Consider the following 17,699-nt stretch of genomic DNA (forward strand, 5'->3'; position numbering starts at 1 on the left):
TTACGTCCTCGAAGGGGAGAGTAACACATAAATGAGGTGAGAAAGAGAGATATTGCATGATGAATTTATTTAAAGGCCACTAAGCCATTTCAAGTTCAACGAGTTCATCAGTGTTCGCTGCCGCCAGGAGCTCCAAGATGATTGAACCTTCCTAGAAGGAATCCAAGCCGCTTTTAACAGACCCGAGCATCCTGAGACCAATCCGTCTGATTCTTCCTGCAGTAGCCACAGCACACCTGTCATCTCAAACCCATTCAAATCACATCAGGGTTTGCTCTTCAGATGTTTGCATTCTCAGCTGAGACGGACAGAGAATCCAATCCAATTCATTTCTTTAAGGTAAAAGTGTAGGATGTGATGTTGATGTTGATGTGTGTATTTGTGTGTTTTACAGATGATCATTCACGTGTCCGTCTGCAGCCGGTGGAGGGAGAGCAGAGCTCAGATTATATTAATGCTAATTATGTGGATGTAAGTTCACACAACACACACGGTTTGCATTAAACACATAAGTGTGTTTGTGTCTCGTCTCACAACACACAGTTAATCCAGACGTACTGTCTGCTGATTCTGAATGTAATTTTCACACCCCACACACACACACACACACACACACACAGGTTGAGCCGGTTGTGTGTGTATGATCAGATGTAATGCGAGTTTAGTGTAGATGAAGACACTACAGCTCTGTTATTGAGGATCTGATTGTTGTGTAGGAGAAACAACTTGTTGTTCTATGGATGAATGTTTATTGTTTTCACTTAGTGTGTGTTTAATATTTGCAGTTGATTCTATCCCATAATTCCCCTTGAGCTGTGAGGTGTTTCCCGTGTGATTTCCTCACACCTGATGTGTTTACACGTCCTGAAGCTGTTGACACAGTAAATGTTGTTTTCGTCTGCTGTCAACCTCATGGCCCTGATCCAAACACACACCAGCGCATGTTACGCATACAGATCAGCTCACGCGTGCGTGTGTGTGTGTGTGTGTGTCTGGAGAGAGGACGTGTGTCATGTTTGTGTCGTGAGTGTTGTGATGCTTTTAACAGGTGAAGAGTCATCAATCAATCCACAGACACGAGAGGTGACAGTGAGATGTTCCATACAGAATGTTCCTCTCTCCACACACACTACACAACACTGTCACACAATATCTACACAAACTAAACTGAAATAAGAACTGATGGATGACACACACAGACATGTATCGTGTGTGGAGGATGTGTTGTATTGTACATGTGTGTGTGTGTGTCAATAGATGTTTCATCACATCCATCAGTGACAGGTAAAGATGAGAAGGAAAACCTGATCTCCGCTGAGATGAGAATCTGTGTGTTCACTTTTTAGTGTTGATAAAATATTCCTTAAATATAATCTTGTATTGTTTTGTTTTTTAGGGCTATCATCGGCCGAATCATTACATCGCTACACAAGGTAACAGACTTTATGTTCTGTATAGAAGAACTTGATTTCATTGTCTCTTGATTTCAATCAACTTCATATGATTAGAGCTGATGTGACGTGTAAAAGCTGTGACCGCACACGCACACGCACACATACACGCAAGCACGCACACGCACACGCATGCATGCACACACAAGCACGCACACACACACACACGCATGCACACACACACGCACGCACACACACACACATGCACACACAAGCACGCACACACACACACGCATGCACACACGCACGCACACACACACGCATGCACACACAAGCACGCACACACACACACACGCATGCACACACACACGCACGCACACACACACACATGCACACACAAGCACGCACACACACACACGCATGCACACACGCACGCACACACACACGCATGCACACACAAGCACGCACACACACGCACGCACACACGCATGCACACACGCACACACACGCACGCACACACACGTGTTGTTTTGTACTGAAACTGCGTCTAGGAATAATGAATCATCTCTGGGTCTGTGAGGGGGAGGTGTGTGTGTGTGTTGTTGAGAACAAATTGACTGGATTGGATTGGATTCAATTTATTGTCATTACACACATACAAGTACAGTGCAACGAAATGTATTAATGGTTGTGTACACGCGTGTTCCTGCATCTCTGTTAATCTGCCTGTTAGAACGACCCACTCACCCATCAGACCCCTGAGAGAGAGAGAGAGAGAGAGAGAGAGATGAGGCTCTCATTACTTATTCATTCGTCTGAATTTATTTTGGTGTGTGTGTGTGTGTGTGTGTGTGTGTGTGTGTGTGTGTGTGTGTGTGTACTGTACTGTACTGTATACTTTCGAGACAAATTTGTCCCCAAAAATGAGCAAAACATGACAAATCTGAGCACCACCTCTTCAATTGTAAAAACACTATAAAGATTCAGTAAATAAAGTCTTTTGACATGTAACCAATGCAGAAGTGTTTTCTAGGATTGAAGTGTGAGAGAGTGATGTCACTGTATCGGCCAGCACACACTTCTGACGTACTACAAACTTCACTCATTTCTTTTGTCCAAATAATGAAAGAAAAACATGAAATTTAGATTTTAATTTCTGTAATTGTTGTGTCTTAAGTAACTTTTTAAGGTTGTTGGCTTTTCCAGCGCACAGACTCTAAAGCTTTGCCTTTATAATAAGATCAGAAAGATTTCAGTTGATAATGTTTTCTAGAGCTACAGAGTTTTTTCTGTGTTTGACATCATGAGAAGAGCTTTACATTATATTAACAGTTTATTTCTCATGATTTTGAGTTGACAAAAGTTTCTCCAACTAAAGAATCTCATGTATCGCTACACACACACACAGAAGGAATATTTGGCTATATATTGTGAGCAAATGACTAGATTCATGAATAAATGCAGCACATCGGCGTGTCGTCCTCTCATATGACGGCTAAAGAAATGGGAATAATTTTGTGCTTCAGAATCCCTGAGGTCTGGTTGGAGCGATGAAAGCGTGTTATTCCCCTGGCGCGGGGACGACAGTGTTTCTCCGGCGGTAATTGGTGTCGTCTGACTTCACTTACAGCCCAAACCGAGTGAACAGAAGCGCTTAGAGGATCAGCAAATTACAGCGAATGTCAGAGCCGAGCACAATTCTCCTGACACACACCCGGCCTTGACATTACACCGCTGCTCTTTAAAGGATTACTTTAACACACATACCAAATCATTCCCCAACACAAACACAATGCGGCAGAGTTTCATTTGACTGTTGAAATAAATGTTCCCTTTCTGTGGAGACTGACAGAATGGGGTTTGACTTGAGATCCTATCATCTCCCATTATACTTTGAAAAGGCCAGTGAACCTGGCGAATGTCCATTATGCTGAGCGATCTTCCATTCTTCCTACTGGATCTACGACGTAGAACAGCAGAGCTCATCCTGGCGTTTACAGATACATGTCATGAAATGATGTCAGGAGATATTCCACATCCTGATTTCACTCGTCCGCTTTACATGATAAACAGAAAGTGTTTTCCACCCACCAGCGGCCGTGTGTGTGCGTGCGAATGGATGAATATGTAAAATGTCTGCGGGCGCGTGAGGGCGAGGTGGAATATGTGAAAGCAGATTTGCATGAGTTAATTAGTTTGTCAAAAGTCATTTCAGAATGTGCTTGTTGATTAAAAACAATGTTAATGAGGATTAATGAAACGGGTGATTTTAATTCCTCGCGCTGCGCTCTTTATTAGTGACTGAAGAAACACAGACGCACACAAATCTCCTGCATTCAGGAATCAAACACACCCCACTGCTGTTTTAATCCAACACACACAGAGCTTCACAACAACACACACAACACACACAGAGCTTCACAACAACACACACAGAGCTTCACAACAACACACACAACACACACAGAGCTTCACAACACACACACAACACACACAGAGCTTCACAACAACACACACAACACACACAGAGCTTCACAACACACACACAACACACACAGAGCTTCACAACAACACACACAGAGCTTCACAACAACACATACAACACACACAGAGCTTCACAACAACACACACAACACACACAGAGCTTCACAACAACACACACAACACACACAGAGCTTCACAACACACACACAACACACACAGAGCTTCACAACAACACACACAGAGCTTCACAACAACACACACAACACACACAGAGCTTCACAACAACACACACAACACACACAGAGCTTCACAACAACACACACAGAGCTTCACAACAACACACACAACACACACAGAGCTTCACAACAACACACACAACACACACAGAGCTTCACAACAACACACACAACACACACAGAGCTTCACAACAACACACACAGAGCTTCACAACAACACACACAACACACACAGAGCTTCACAACACACACACAACACACACAGAGCTTCACAACAACACACACAGAGCTTCACAACAACACATACAACACACACAGAGCTTCACAACAACACACACAACACACACAGAGCTTCACAACAACACACACAACACACACAGAGCTTCACAACACACACACAACACACACAGAGCTTCACAACAACACACACAACACACACAGAGCTTCACAACAACACACACAACACACACAGAGCTTCACAACAACACACACAACACACACAGAGCTTCACAACAACACACACAACACACACAGAGCTTCACAACAACACACACAGAGCTTCACAACAACACATACAACACACACAGAGCTTCACAACAACACACACAGAGCTTCACAACAACACACACAGAGCTTCACAACAACACACACAACACACACAGAGCTTCACAACAACACACACAGAGCTTCACAACACACACACAACACACACACAACACACACAGAGCTTCACAACACACACACAACACACACAGAGCTTCACAACACACACACAACACACACAGAGCTTCACAACAACACACACAACACACACAGAGCTTCACAACAACACACACAACACACACAGAGCTTCACAACAACACACACAGAGCTTCACAACACACACAGAGCTTCACAACACACACACAACACACACAGAGCTTCACAACACACACACAACACACACAGAGCTTCACAACAACACACACAGAGCTTCACAACACACACACAACACACACACAACACACACAGAGCTTCACAACACACACACAACACACACAGAGCTTCACAACAACACACACAACACACACAGAGCTTCACAACAACACACACAGAGCTTCACAACACACACACAACACACACACAACACACACAGAGCTTCACAACACACACACAACACACACAGAGCTTCACAACACACACACAACACACACAGAGCTTCACAACAACACACACAGAGCTTCACAACACACACACAACACACACACAACACACACAGAGCTTCACAACACACACACAACACACACAGAGCTTCACAACAACACACACAACACACACAGAGCTTCACAACAACACACACAACACACACAGAGCTTCACAACAACACACACAGAGCTTCACAATAACACACACAACACACACAGAGCTTCACAACAACACACACAACACACACAGAGCTTCACAACAACACACACAACACACACAGAGCTTCACAACAACACACACAGAGCTTCACAACACACACACAACACACACAGAGCTTCACAACAACACACACAGAGCTTCACAACAACACACACAACACACACAGAGCTTCACAACAACACACACAACACACACAGAGCTTCACAACAACACACACAGAGCTTCACAACACACACACAACACACACAGAGCTTCACAACAACACACACAGAGCTTCAAAACAACACACACAACACACACAGAGCTTCACAACAACACACACAGAGCTTCACAACACACACACAACACACACAGAGCTTCACAACAACACACACAGAGCTTCACAACACACACACAACACACACAGAGCTTCACAACAACACACACAGAGCTTCACAACAACACACACAACACACACAGAGCTTCACAACAACATACACAACACACACAGAGCTTCACAACAACACACACATCACACACAGAGCTTCACAACAACACACACAACACACACAGAGCTTCACAACAACACACACAGAGCTTCACAACACACACACAACACACACAGAGCTTCACAACAACACACACAGAGCTTCACAACAACACACACAACACACACAGAGCTTCACAACAACACACACAGAGCTTCACAACACACACACAACACACACAGAGCTTCACAACAACACACACAACACACACAGAGCTTCACAACAACACACACAACACACACAGAGCTTCACAACACACACACAACACACACAGAGCTTCACAACAACACACACAACACACACAGAGCTTCACAACAACACACACAACACACACAGAGCTTCACAACAACACACACAACACACACAGAGCTTCACAACAACACACACAACACACACAGAGCTTCACAACAACACACACAGAGCTTCACAACAACACATACAACACACACAGAGCTTCACAACAACACACACAGAGCTTCACAACAACACACACAACACACACAGAGCTTCACAACAACACACACAGAGCTTCACAACACACACACAACACACACACAACACACACAGAGCTTCACAACACACACACAACACACACAGAGCTTCACAACACACACACAACACACACAGAGCTTCACAACAACACACACAACACACACAGAGCTTCACAACAACACACACAACACACACAGAGCTTCACAACAACACACACAGAGCTTCACAACACACACAGAGCTTCACAACACACACACAACACACACAGAGCTTCACAACACACACACAACACACACAGAGCTTCACAACAACACACACAGAGCTTCACAACACACACACAACACACACACAACACACACAGAGCTTCACAACACACACACAACACACACAGAGCTTCACAACAACACACACAACACACACAGAGCTTCACAACAACACACACAGAGCTTCACAACACACACACAACACACACACAACACACACAGAGCTTCACAACACACACACAACACACACAGAGCTTCACAACACACACACAACACACACAGAGCTTCACAACAACACACACAGAGCTTCACAACAACACACACAACACACACAGAGCTTCACAACAACACACACAGAGCTTCACAACACACACACAACACACACAGAGCTTCACAACAACACACACAGAGCTTCACAACAACACACACAACACACACAGAGCTTCACAACAACACACACAACACACACAGAGCTTCACAACAACACACACAGAGCTTCACAACACACACACAACACACACAGAGCTTCACAACAACACACACAGAGCTTCAAAACAACACACACAACACACACAGAGCTTCACAACAACACACACAGAGCTTCACAACACACACACAACACACACAGAGCTTCACAACAACACACACAGAGCTTCACAACAACACACACAACACACACAGAGCTTCACAACAACACACACAACACACACAGAGCTTCACAACAACACACACAGAGCTTCACAACAACACACACAACACACACAGAGCTTCACAACAACACACACAACACACACAGAGCTTCACAACAACACACACAGAGCTTCACAACAACACACACAACACACACAGAGCTTCACAACAACACACACAACACACACAGAGCTTCACAACACACACACAACACACACAGAGTTTCACAACAACACACACAACACACACAGAGCTTCACAACAACACACACAGAGCTTCACAACAACACACACAACACACACAGAGCTTCACAACAACACACACAACACACACAGAGCTTCACAACAACACACACAGAGCTTCACAACAACACACACAACACACACAGAGCTTCACAACAACACACACAACACACACAGAGCTTCACAACAACACACACAACACACACAGAGCTTCACAACAACACACACAACACACACAGAGCTTCACAACAACACACACAGAGCTTCACAACAACACACACAACACACACAGAGCTTCACAACAACACACACAACACACACAGAGCTTCACAACAACACACACAACACACACAGAGCTTCACAACAACACACACAGAGCTTCACAACACACACACAACACACACAGAGCTTCACAACAACACACACAGAGCTTCAAAACAACACACACAACACACACAGAGCTTCACAACAACACACACAGAGCTTCACAACACACACACAACACACACAGAGCTTCACAACAACACACACAGAGCTTCACAACACACACACAACACACACAGAGCTTCACAACAACACACACAGAGCTTCACAACAACACACACAACACACACAGAGCTTCACAACAACATACACAACACACACAGAGCTTCACAACAACACACACATCACACACAGAGCTTCACAACAACACACACAACACACACAGAGCTTCACAACAACACACACAGAGCTTCACAACACACACACAACACACACAGAGCTTCACAACAACACACACAGAGCTTCACAACAACACACACAACACACACAGAGCTTCACAACAACACACACAGAGCTTCACAACACACACACAACACACACAGAGCTTCACAACAACACACACAGAGCTTCACAACAACACACACAGAGCTTCACAACACACAGTGTTTTGGCATTGTGATAATGATTTTTGCTCATTTTAATTTACTGCACAGTAAAACAGTTATCTTGTACAAATATCTTTTGCTCTTCCATATTCCGGCTGCTGTACTGCTCACGGGAAGACATGATATAATGCTCAGAGCAAAGAACACATTTCTAAAAGATCGTTTTATATATGAGTCATAAAAATGATTGTTGTCGGTGTATAATATAAGTGTGTTGTGTAGTAAAAAGAACTGATCCATGTGAGTGTCTGGTGTTCAGGTCCCATGCAGGAGACCATCTATGACTTCTGGAGGATGGTGTGGCAGGAGAACACAGCAACCATCGTCATGGTAACCAATCTGGTGGAGGTCGGTCGGGTGAGTTGTGTTTTTTCCTCTCTGATCAGAGATCACGTGACTCTACACCATCAGAATCAAGACATGTGATGATATGATAAAGATGAAAGAAATCTCTCCAGACTCACCAGAGTCAAACAAAAGTCTTCAGAGACGATCTGCTGGGAATGATGTTTTCTCTGAATATCAGGATTCAAATCTCAAATGTTCTGTCAGTTTCATGTTTCAGATGTTAAAGAACGGTCGTGTGTCCTAGTTTAATATGAACAGGCTCCCGGAGAAACTCTGTGACTTTCAGAACTTTCTGATTTCCATTAACATCAGATTCTGAGTGTGGTACCTGTGATCTGTTTGTCCAAACAATGGAAGATAAGAAGCAGGGAGAATGTGTTTTTCTTATGATGTTCTAGGAATAACTTACACACACATGTGGTCATGTGATCCCGGCAGGCCGCTGCGTTCTTTAATTAGAATCTGAGCCCTCCTTCCTCATCAACAGCACCATCTGCTCTTCCTCCTCACTGATGAATGCTGGGAATAAATCACCACATTTACACCAAAACACACACCCAGGGGTGTCGCAAGTGGGGGAACGGGTGACTGAGTACATAGGGCCCTGGCATGTGAGGGGCCTTGAAGTTCCTGAAATTATATTTATTATTATTTTAAAATTGTGCGCCTATACAGGTCTGTGCAACTTCTCTGTTCTCCTCTAAATTTGAGAAGCTTCGGCAGACGTCTGTGTAAATGCCTCACACTCGTACAGGACGCATGCAACAGCAAACTGCACGATAGGCTGTATGAGTGAAGTGGACTCACATCCCTGCTGAAGGCATTCTGTTATCACTCCGCTAGGGACACGTTTATTCTGCTCCGGGTTTTCCATTTCCCGCTCACAGTTTCTGTGTTCACTGACTCCGCTCACAGCAGATGATGAATAGTCTCATCGACAGGTAGATGAACTTAACAGCGAGTGCTTGATCGGATGAGGTCATATTTGGGTAGTTTGTTTTTAGTATTTGTGTGGGAGATGTATAAGTGCAGTGGCAGTATTTTTGGAAGCCTGCTTAAATGATTGAAATGGATCTGGGTGGTCTAAATGAACATCAAATTCACAAACATGAGGCAGAAGACTGTGAGAGTTATATTCTATATATACAAAGCTTAATATCGTTGGAATTGAATATAAAGGGCTTTAAAACAATCACTTGAAAACAATGTACACAAGACTACGGAGCGCGTGAGGGGACAAACAGCTCAAGCTTCTTGTTTTATCTGCGTATTGAGGTAAACTTTGGATATGTACCATATTGAGGCAGTTCTTCTGACATATTCACACACACGCACACACACACACACACACACACACACCTGCCTCACCTGACAACACACACACACCTGCCTCACCTGACAACACACACACACACACACCTGCCTCACCTGACAACACACACTCTCTCTCACACACACACACACACACACCTGCCTCACCTGACAACACACACTCTCTCACACACACACACACACACACACCTGCCTCACCTGACAACACACACTCTCTCACACACACACACACACACACCTGCCTCACCTGACAACACACACTCTCTCACACACACACACACACACACACACACCTGCCTCACCTGACAACACACACTCTCTCACACACACACACACACCTGCCTCACCTGACAACACACACTCTCTCTCACACACACACACACACACACACCTGCCTCACCTGACAACACACACTCTCTCACACACACACACACACACACACCTGCCTCACCTGACAACACACACTCTCTCTCACACACACACACACACACACCTGCCTCACCTGACAACACACACTCTCTCACACACACACACACACACACACCTGCCTCACCTGACAACACACACTCTCTCACACACACACACACACCTGCCTCACCTGACAACACACACTCTCTCTCACACACACACACACACACACACACACACACACACCTGCACCTGTGTGTGTTGTGATCACAGGACACCAGATGTTATTTAGTTGTTAATTAGAAGGGACAGCAGATTTCCCCGTGTATGGGTCGACACACACCGAGCTGTTGTGTGTGAAAATCTCTCACTCTAGAGACACGAGCTGACCATCACCAGACATCCCATAAACCTCCACACACTCATATCTACACAATAACATAGAGTTCCATAGCAAGCGCTCAGCAGAAGTGAGTCTGTGTGTGCTGGACAGTAAGCAGATTAAATGTGTCAGTGCTGCTGTTCTCAATACTTTTAAAGTTAGAAGATTATCCTGGATTATTTCATAAAGTGTGATGTGAAGACAGTCGCTGTGCCATCATCATCATCATCATCATCATCAGCTCTGTGTGTTTGTGGAGGAGACAGAGTGACAGAGCCGCTGGTGGGATGAAATCTCTGTGGAAATCTGCTGCCTAGAACTAATGGGATTTTTAAAGCCCCATCTTAATATCTGACAAGAACAAAAGCGTCTCATCTGGAATAACAGTTGAGCGGTTAATAAGTCATTAAAATATGAATGAAGTTTAATACTCGTGTGTGTGATAGAAGTAGGCCAGCTCTATATACCCCTCACGACCTCAAGAAATCTGTCAAGAACACCGTCAGGTCACGTTTTACTCCAGAAATCAGACTCAGAATGGAGAGATTTCTCCTCTTTGTGTATGTTCTGTGTGTAGAGGCTCTCACATACTAAATGTGTGACATAAAACAGACATGAACATTACAGCACTGTAAATGTACACAAATGTTGAAACAAGAGTTCAGTGTCATTAACAGTGAGGTTTACTTGTGTGTGTTTCCAGGTGAAATGTTGTAAGTATTGGCCTGATGACACAGAGATCTACAGAGACATGAAGGTGACGCTGATAGAAACACAACTGCTGTCTGAATACGTCATCCGAACCTTCGCTGTGGAAAAGGTTTCTACACAAACACCTGCACATCACACACACACAGGGGTGGACTGGCCATCTGACGTATCGGGAGTTTTCCCGTTGGGCCGCTATCGTTTGGGTCCGGTGACAGATGATTTGGCAGTTTAGACGAATGCACGCAACACTAATGCAAACAGAACTTTTGCTCGCTATACATCCCCCCTGTAGACAGATTGAACCACGTGCACCCAACACCACAACCCCCCGTCAACAGAAATGCTGGAGGGCTGTAGTGGGCCGATTTCCCTTCACAGTCCAGCCAACACACACACACACGTGACACCTACAGACACACACATTAGAGTCCAGTCATGTGTCCACTAGAGGTTCCGTGATCATGCCGCACACAATACTGTTGTATACTTGAGTATGTGCTACAGTGAACTGTACTGTAGTATCTATGAATGTTCTTACAGTTTACTATAGTACATACTCAAATATATATTATTTTCTATAGTTAATACACAGCACAATACTATTGTATACTAGATTGTTTTCAGTTTACTATAGTAAATAGTATAGTTCCACAGGTGGTATTTTCAGCAACTTAAAACTCACGGCGTCAGTCTGTATTATTAAACCAAATAACATTTTCAACTACACAATCCAACGCCATATCAGATCTGTTTGTCCTCGTGTGTCAGTGTGGTGTGTGGATTTCTGATGAATAAAGACTGTCTGTCTGTACAGATATGGATTAGAATGTGTTCTGAGATCAGATGTGGATTGTGTTGTCAATGTTTGTGTGTTTGTTTGTGTCTTGACGGCAGCGAGGAGCTCATGAGATCAGAGAGATCAGACAGTTTCATTTCACCGGCTGGCCCGATCACGGTGTGCCGTATCACGCTACAGGACTGCTGGGATTTGTGCGCAGAGTTAAATCCAAGAATCCAGCAAACGCCGGACCTATGGTGGTCCACTGCAGGTGACGATCACATCACACAGACCCCAGCACACCTCTCCTGCTCGTGTGTGTTTATCTCTCTCTCTCTCTCTCAGCGCTGGAGCGGGGCGTACCGGCTGCTTCAGCGTCATTGATATCATGCTGGACATGGCGGAGCGTGAAGGTGTGGTGGACATCTACAACTGTGTGAGAGAACTGAGATCACGTCGAGTTAACATGGTTCAGACTGAGGTAACCAATCACATTCAGAGAGAGAAATCACTACACTTTGCTCATTTTCACATAAATACTCTTTAGATTTAAGAAAAACGGCGTCATTTGATCTGTATTTATTCACTGTATATCCTGCACTTGCTAATGTCACTTCTGGTTAGACCTAAACTACATCTCGTTACACTGTACTCGTATATGTGTAATGACAATAAAGTTGAATCTAATCTTATCTAATATGAAATGTCTATAGATTTCTATCACTATTTTTTTTCCATCATATAATAATTTCATTTTCTTCAGTGAGGAATCGTTTCTAAATAATTATCACCGATCACACACTTTTGTGTTAAACTCCCTGTGAAACAGCTGTTGCATTTTGAAATGGACCCGGCAGCAGACTGACAGTTGAAGGGGAGGAGTTAACAGATGCTCCGCCCAACACGTCTTACATACATCATCTATGATGGATAGTCATTACAGGACGAAAGTCCATTTTCAGATTTTTGACTAAAGATTATGAGGGCACACTCATTTTAAAAAGAGAAAGACACACATTGATAAACTATTTACAATAAATGATGAAATCTCATTAAAAATAGACATTGTGATTATTTATTTCACTGGGACTTTAAGTAGGTTTTATGCACTGAGGTGATATTTATTGAACAGGTTTATTTTTGAAATGTTTTCTTGATGTATTCTTTATGAAAGCTTTCTTAAAGCTGAAAAGACGCAAACACTCATATGTAAGGTTGAATTGTGTAGCCTGAGACATCATTTGACCGTCATTCACGCTCAAGAACTCAATGTGACGTCACAACAGCCCAGCAGGCTCCACTCCAAGACTTCCTGAAGACTGATATCTCACGGCAGATTCAAAATGTCACTTCATAAATGATTTACATCAAACTGTCCGGTCACTGTCTGTCATTGAGAGACGAGCCTGAACATAAAGAGAAAGTCCAGACTGCACAAACACACAGAATAAGAGAGACGTCACACACACACACACATGCATGAACTTACTGGAGGTTCAGTGGTTAAAGTGTTATTCATTTGTGTTTGATATGTTGATCTTACAGGAGCAGTATGTGTTCATACATGACGCCATCTTGGAGGCGTGTCTTTGTGGAGACACCACAATTCCAGCCAATCAGCTTCGTTCAATCTATTATGACATGAACCGCTTGGATCCCCAAACTAACTCCAGTCAAATCAAAGAGGAGTTCAGAGTGAGTCTGTGTGTATGTGTGTGCACAAGCGTTGGTGTGTGTGTGTTCAGGAGTGTGTGTGTGCACTTATGTTTGTGTGTGTGCACAAGTGTGTGTGTGCACTTATGTTTGTGTGTGTGCACAAGTGTGTGTGCACAAGGATTTGTGTGTGTGTGCACGAGTGTGTGTGCACAAGGATTTGTGTGTGTGCACGAGTGTGTGTGTGTGCATGAGTGTTTGTGTGTGTGTGTACACGAGGGTTTGTGTGTGTGTTTGCACCTGTGTTTGTGTGTGTGCACAAGTGTGTGTCTGTGCACGAGGATTTGTGTGTGTGTGTGTGTGCACAAGGATTTGTGTGTGTGCACGAGGGTTTGTGTGTGTGTGTGTGTGTGCATGAGTGTGTGTGTGTGTGTGTGTGCACGAGTGTGTGTGTGTGTGCACGAGTGTTTGTGTGTGTGTGTGTGTGTGTGCACGAGTGTGTGTGTGTGTGTGCACGAGTGTGTGTGTGTGTGTGCACGAGTGTTTGTGTGTGTGCACGAGTGTGTGTGTGTGCACGAGTGTTTGTGTGTGTGCACGAGTGTGTGTGTGTGCACGAGTGTTTGTGTGTGTGTGTGTGTGCACGAGTGTTTGTTTGTGTGTGCACGAGTGTTTGTCTGTGTGTGTGTGTGCACGAGTGTTTGTGTGTGTGTGTGCACGAGGGTTTGTGTGTGTGCATGAGTGTGTGTGTGTGCACGAGTGTGTGTGTGTGTGTGCACGAGTGTTTGTGTGTGTGTGTGTGTGTGCATGAGTGTTTGTGTGTGTGTGTGCACGAGTGTTTGTGTGTGTGTGTGTGTGTGCACGAGTGTGTGTGTGTGTGTGTGTGTGTGTGTGTGTGCACGAGTGTTTGTGTGTGTGCATGAGTGTGTGTGTGTGTGTGTGCACAAGTGTTTGTGTGTGTGCATGAGTGTGTGTGTGCACGAGTGTGTGTGTGTGCAAGTGCCTGTGTCTATAAGTGCGTGCGTGAGTGTCAGCCTGATTTCACTCATGTGTTATTTGCGTGTGACAGACGTTGAATATGGTGACGCCCACATTACGAGTGGAGGACTGTAGCATCGCTCTGTTGCCTCGTAACCACGAGAAGAACCGCTGCATGGACGTCCTGCCTCCAGACCGCTGTCTTCCCTTCCTCATCACCATTGATGGAGAGAGCAGTAATTACATCAACGCTGCGCTCATGGACGTATGTGTCTGCTGTAAACACTTCTGTAACTCACTATTGTAGTTTGACCACACAAAACATTTTATACTTATTATAATGTCAGTGACGTTTACTGATCTTCAGATGTAAGATCAGCTTTGAGCAAGACATGATGAGATCTCAGACGTGTGTGGTGGTTTATAATAATCTGCACTGAGTTCTGATGGATGTGAATCACTCAGCACACGATTACGTGCTCGTTGAAAATGATTCAAAAACAGATGGAATTGATTCATTCTATTGTCAAGCAAACGGCTAAAAGCAATTCATAACAGCCAACGAACAACACGAATCCAGTAATGCACTTCACTGTTTGTTTGTGAAATATCTGACAGCACATTTGTTTTCATTACACTAAGTGCTCATAATACCACATGGAATGTGTGCGTAAACAAACAGTGTTAAAATCTCAGACTCAGATGAAAAACAAGATTCTTGTTCTCTTCATCATGATGTCACAGAGCTACAAGCAGCCGTCTGCGTTCATCGTGACCCAACATCCACTGCCCAACACCGTCAAAGACTTCTGGAGACTGGTGCTGGATTATCACTGCACGTCTATAGTCATGCTGAACGACGTGGATCCTGCTCAGGTCAGCACACACACACTACTGCTGCCATGCGACAGAAATCACCTGCAGATATTTGTACAATTATTCACATTATAAATTCTCATTATATTTGTATTCAGTTGCCCCACAATGTATTTGTTGTTTCATTGTGGAGATATTTAGTTTTTGGACATCATTTGTGTTTAAATGCACCAGAGCTTCAGATGTTGTGTAATAAAAGACATGAAATGTTGTTTTGATTCATACAGCTGTGTCCTCAGTACTGGCCTGAGAACGGAGTTCATCGTCACGGCCCCATTCAGGTGGAGTTTGTGTCCGCTGATCTGGAGGAGGATATCATCAGCAGAATATTCCGCATCTACAACGCTGCACGGGTGAGAACCAACACACAAACACACACACACACACACACACTGTGATGATGTGCTCAATATAAGCTGTGACGCTGTTCTTGTGTTCAGCCTCAGGACGGGTACCGGATGGTACAGCAGTTCCAGTTTTTGGGTTGGCCGATGTACCGCGACACACCCGTCTCCAAACGCTCCTTCCTCAAACTCATCAGACAGGTGGATAAATGGCAGGAGGAGTATGATGGGGGAGAGGGACGTACCGTAGTACACTGCCTGTAAGACACACGTTACTACTTCACTTACATTTATACAAATAATCCATGGTTTTACTGCAGTAATAGTGTAATATCCACCAGGTGTTTTTGGATTCTATTACAAATAAAGTGATTTTACTGGTTACTATAATACAACTCAAATGGTTAATTTGTTGTAACCAGGGTTTAACCACAGTAACCATCATTTATCTTGATTTATATTATAAATGTTCATAACAAATAGATCTTTTAGGCGAACTTTCATGTAGACAACATTTATTATTAAAATATTATTTAAATGTAAATGTAGGGGTAAATATGAACTCGTGTTGAATATTCATAAACATCTTTAATCTAATGTTAAAGTCTAACTGAAATGTCAAGATTGTTTGTAAAGCGTGAACACAGTAAATGAGTTTGAGACTTAAATGTCCCATGAGCGCTTGTGCTGAATGACTGTGTGTTTGAGCTCATGAACGATAGCACAGCGCCACCTGGTGTTTAAAGAGGAGAACTACAGTTGTGTGTTTGTCCTTGTTTTTAAATCCCGGTGGGGACCTAAAGCTGAATACACACCAACTCATTGGGACTTTGGAGGAAATTGAGGTCCTTGCACGCAAAAAAGCTTATAAATCATAGAGAAAAATCTAAAAATGCACAAAGATGTCTAAGATCTTTAGGTTTAGGGGATAAAATGTACAGTATAACAATCATGTATGTGTGTGTGTGTGTGCAGTAACGGAGGCGGACGCAGCGGGACATTCTGTGCCATCAGCATCGTGTGTGAGATGTTGAGACAGCAGCATTCAGTCGACGTGTTTCACGCTGTAAAGACTTTGAGAAACAACAAACCCAACATGGTGGACCTACTGGTGAGTATCAGCAGCACAGATCCAACCTCTCATCGTCTTTCTCAACAAACAGCATTGACAACTTATACTTCATTATTTAATCAGTTCATTGACAGAAATATTATAGAGATTTTTAACTTTATA

At 43.7% G+C, this 17,699-nt stretch overlaps 1 protein-coding gene across 1 annotated transcript in view; it reads left to right on the top strand.

Annotated features, from left to right (window-relative positions):
• The window catches only part of LOC306912080 (receptor-type tyrosine-protein phosphatase mu-like), an 89,273-nt gene that overhangs the window by 69,887 nt on the left and 1,687 nt on the right, over positions 1 to 17,699 (top strand). Inside the window, exons 19-30 of the mRNA XM_079487949.1 lie at positions 395 to 471; positions 1,397 to 1,433; positions 8,918 to 9,015; positions 11,832 to 11,948; positions 12,734 to 12,888; positions 12,963 to 13,098; positions 14,163 to 14,312; positions 15,337 to 15,510; positions 15,990 to 16,121; positions 16,349 to 16,474; positions 16,562 to 16,725; positions 17,441 to 17,576. Coding sequence (XP_079344075.1) covers positions 395 to 471; positions 1,397 to 1,433; positions 8,918 to 9,015; positions 11,832 to 11,948; positions 12,734 to 12,888; positions 12,963 to 13,098; positions 14,163 to 14,312; positions 15,337 to 15,510; positions 15,990 to 16,121; positions 16,349 to 16,474; positions 16,562 to 16,725; positions 17,441 to 17,576 — 1,502 coding nt within the window. The remainder of the gene's footprint in view (positions 1 to 394; positions 472 to 1,396; positions 1,434 to 8,917; positions 9,016 to 11,831; positions 11,949 to 12,733; positions 12,889 to 12,962; positions 13,099 to 14,162; positions 14,313 to 15,336; positions 15,511 to 15,989; positions 16,122 to 16,348; positions 16,475 to 16,561; positions 16,726 to 17,440; positions 17,577 to 17,699) is intronic.

The sequence above is a fragment of the Barbatula barbatula genome (genome assembly GCF_947034865.1).
Source record: "Barbatula barbatula genome assembly, chromosome: 23".
Taxonomy (NCBI): Eukaryota; Metazoa; Chordata; class Actinopteri; order Cypriniformes; family Nemacheilidae; genus Barbatula; species Barbatula barbatula.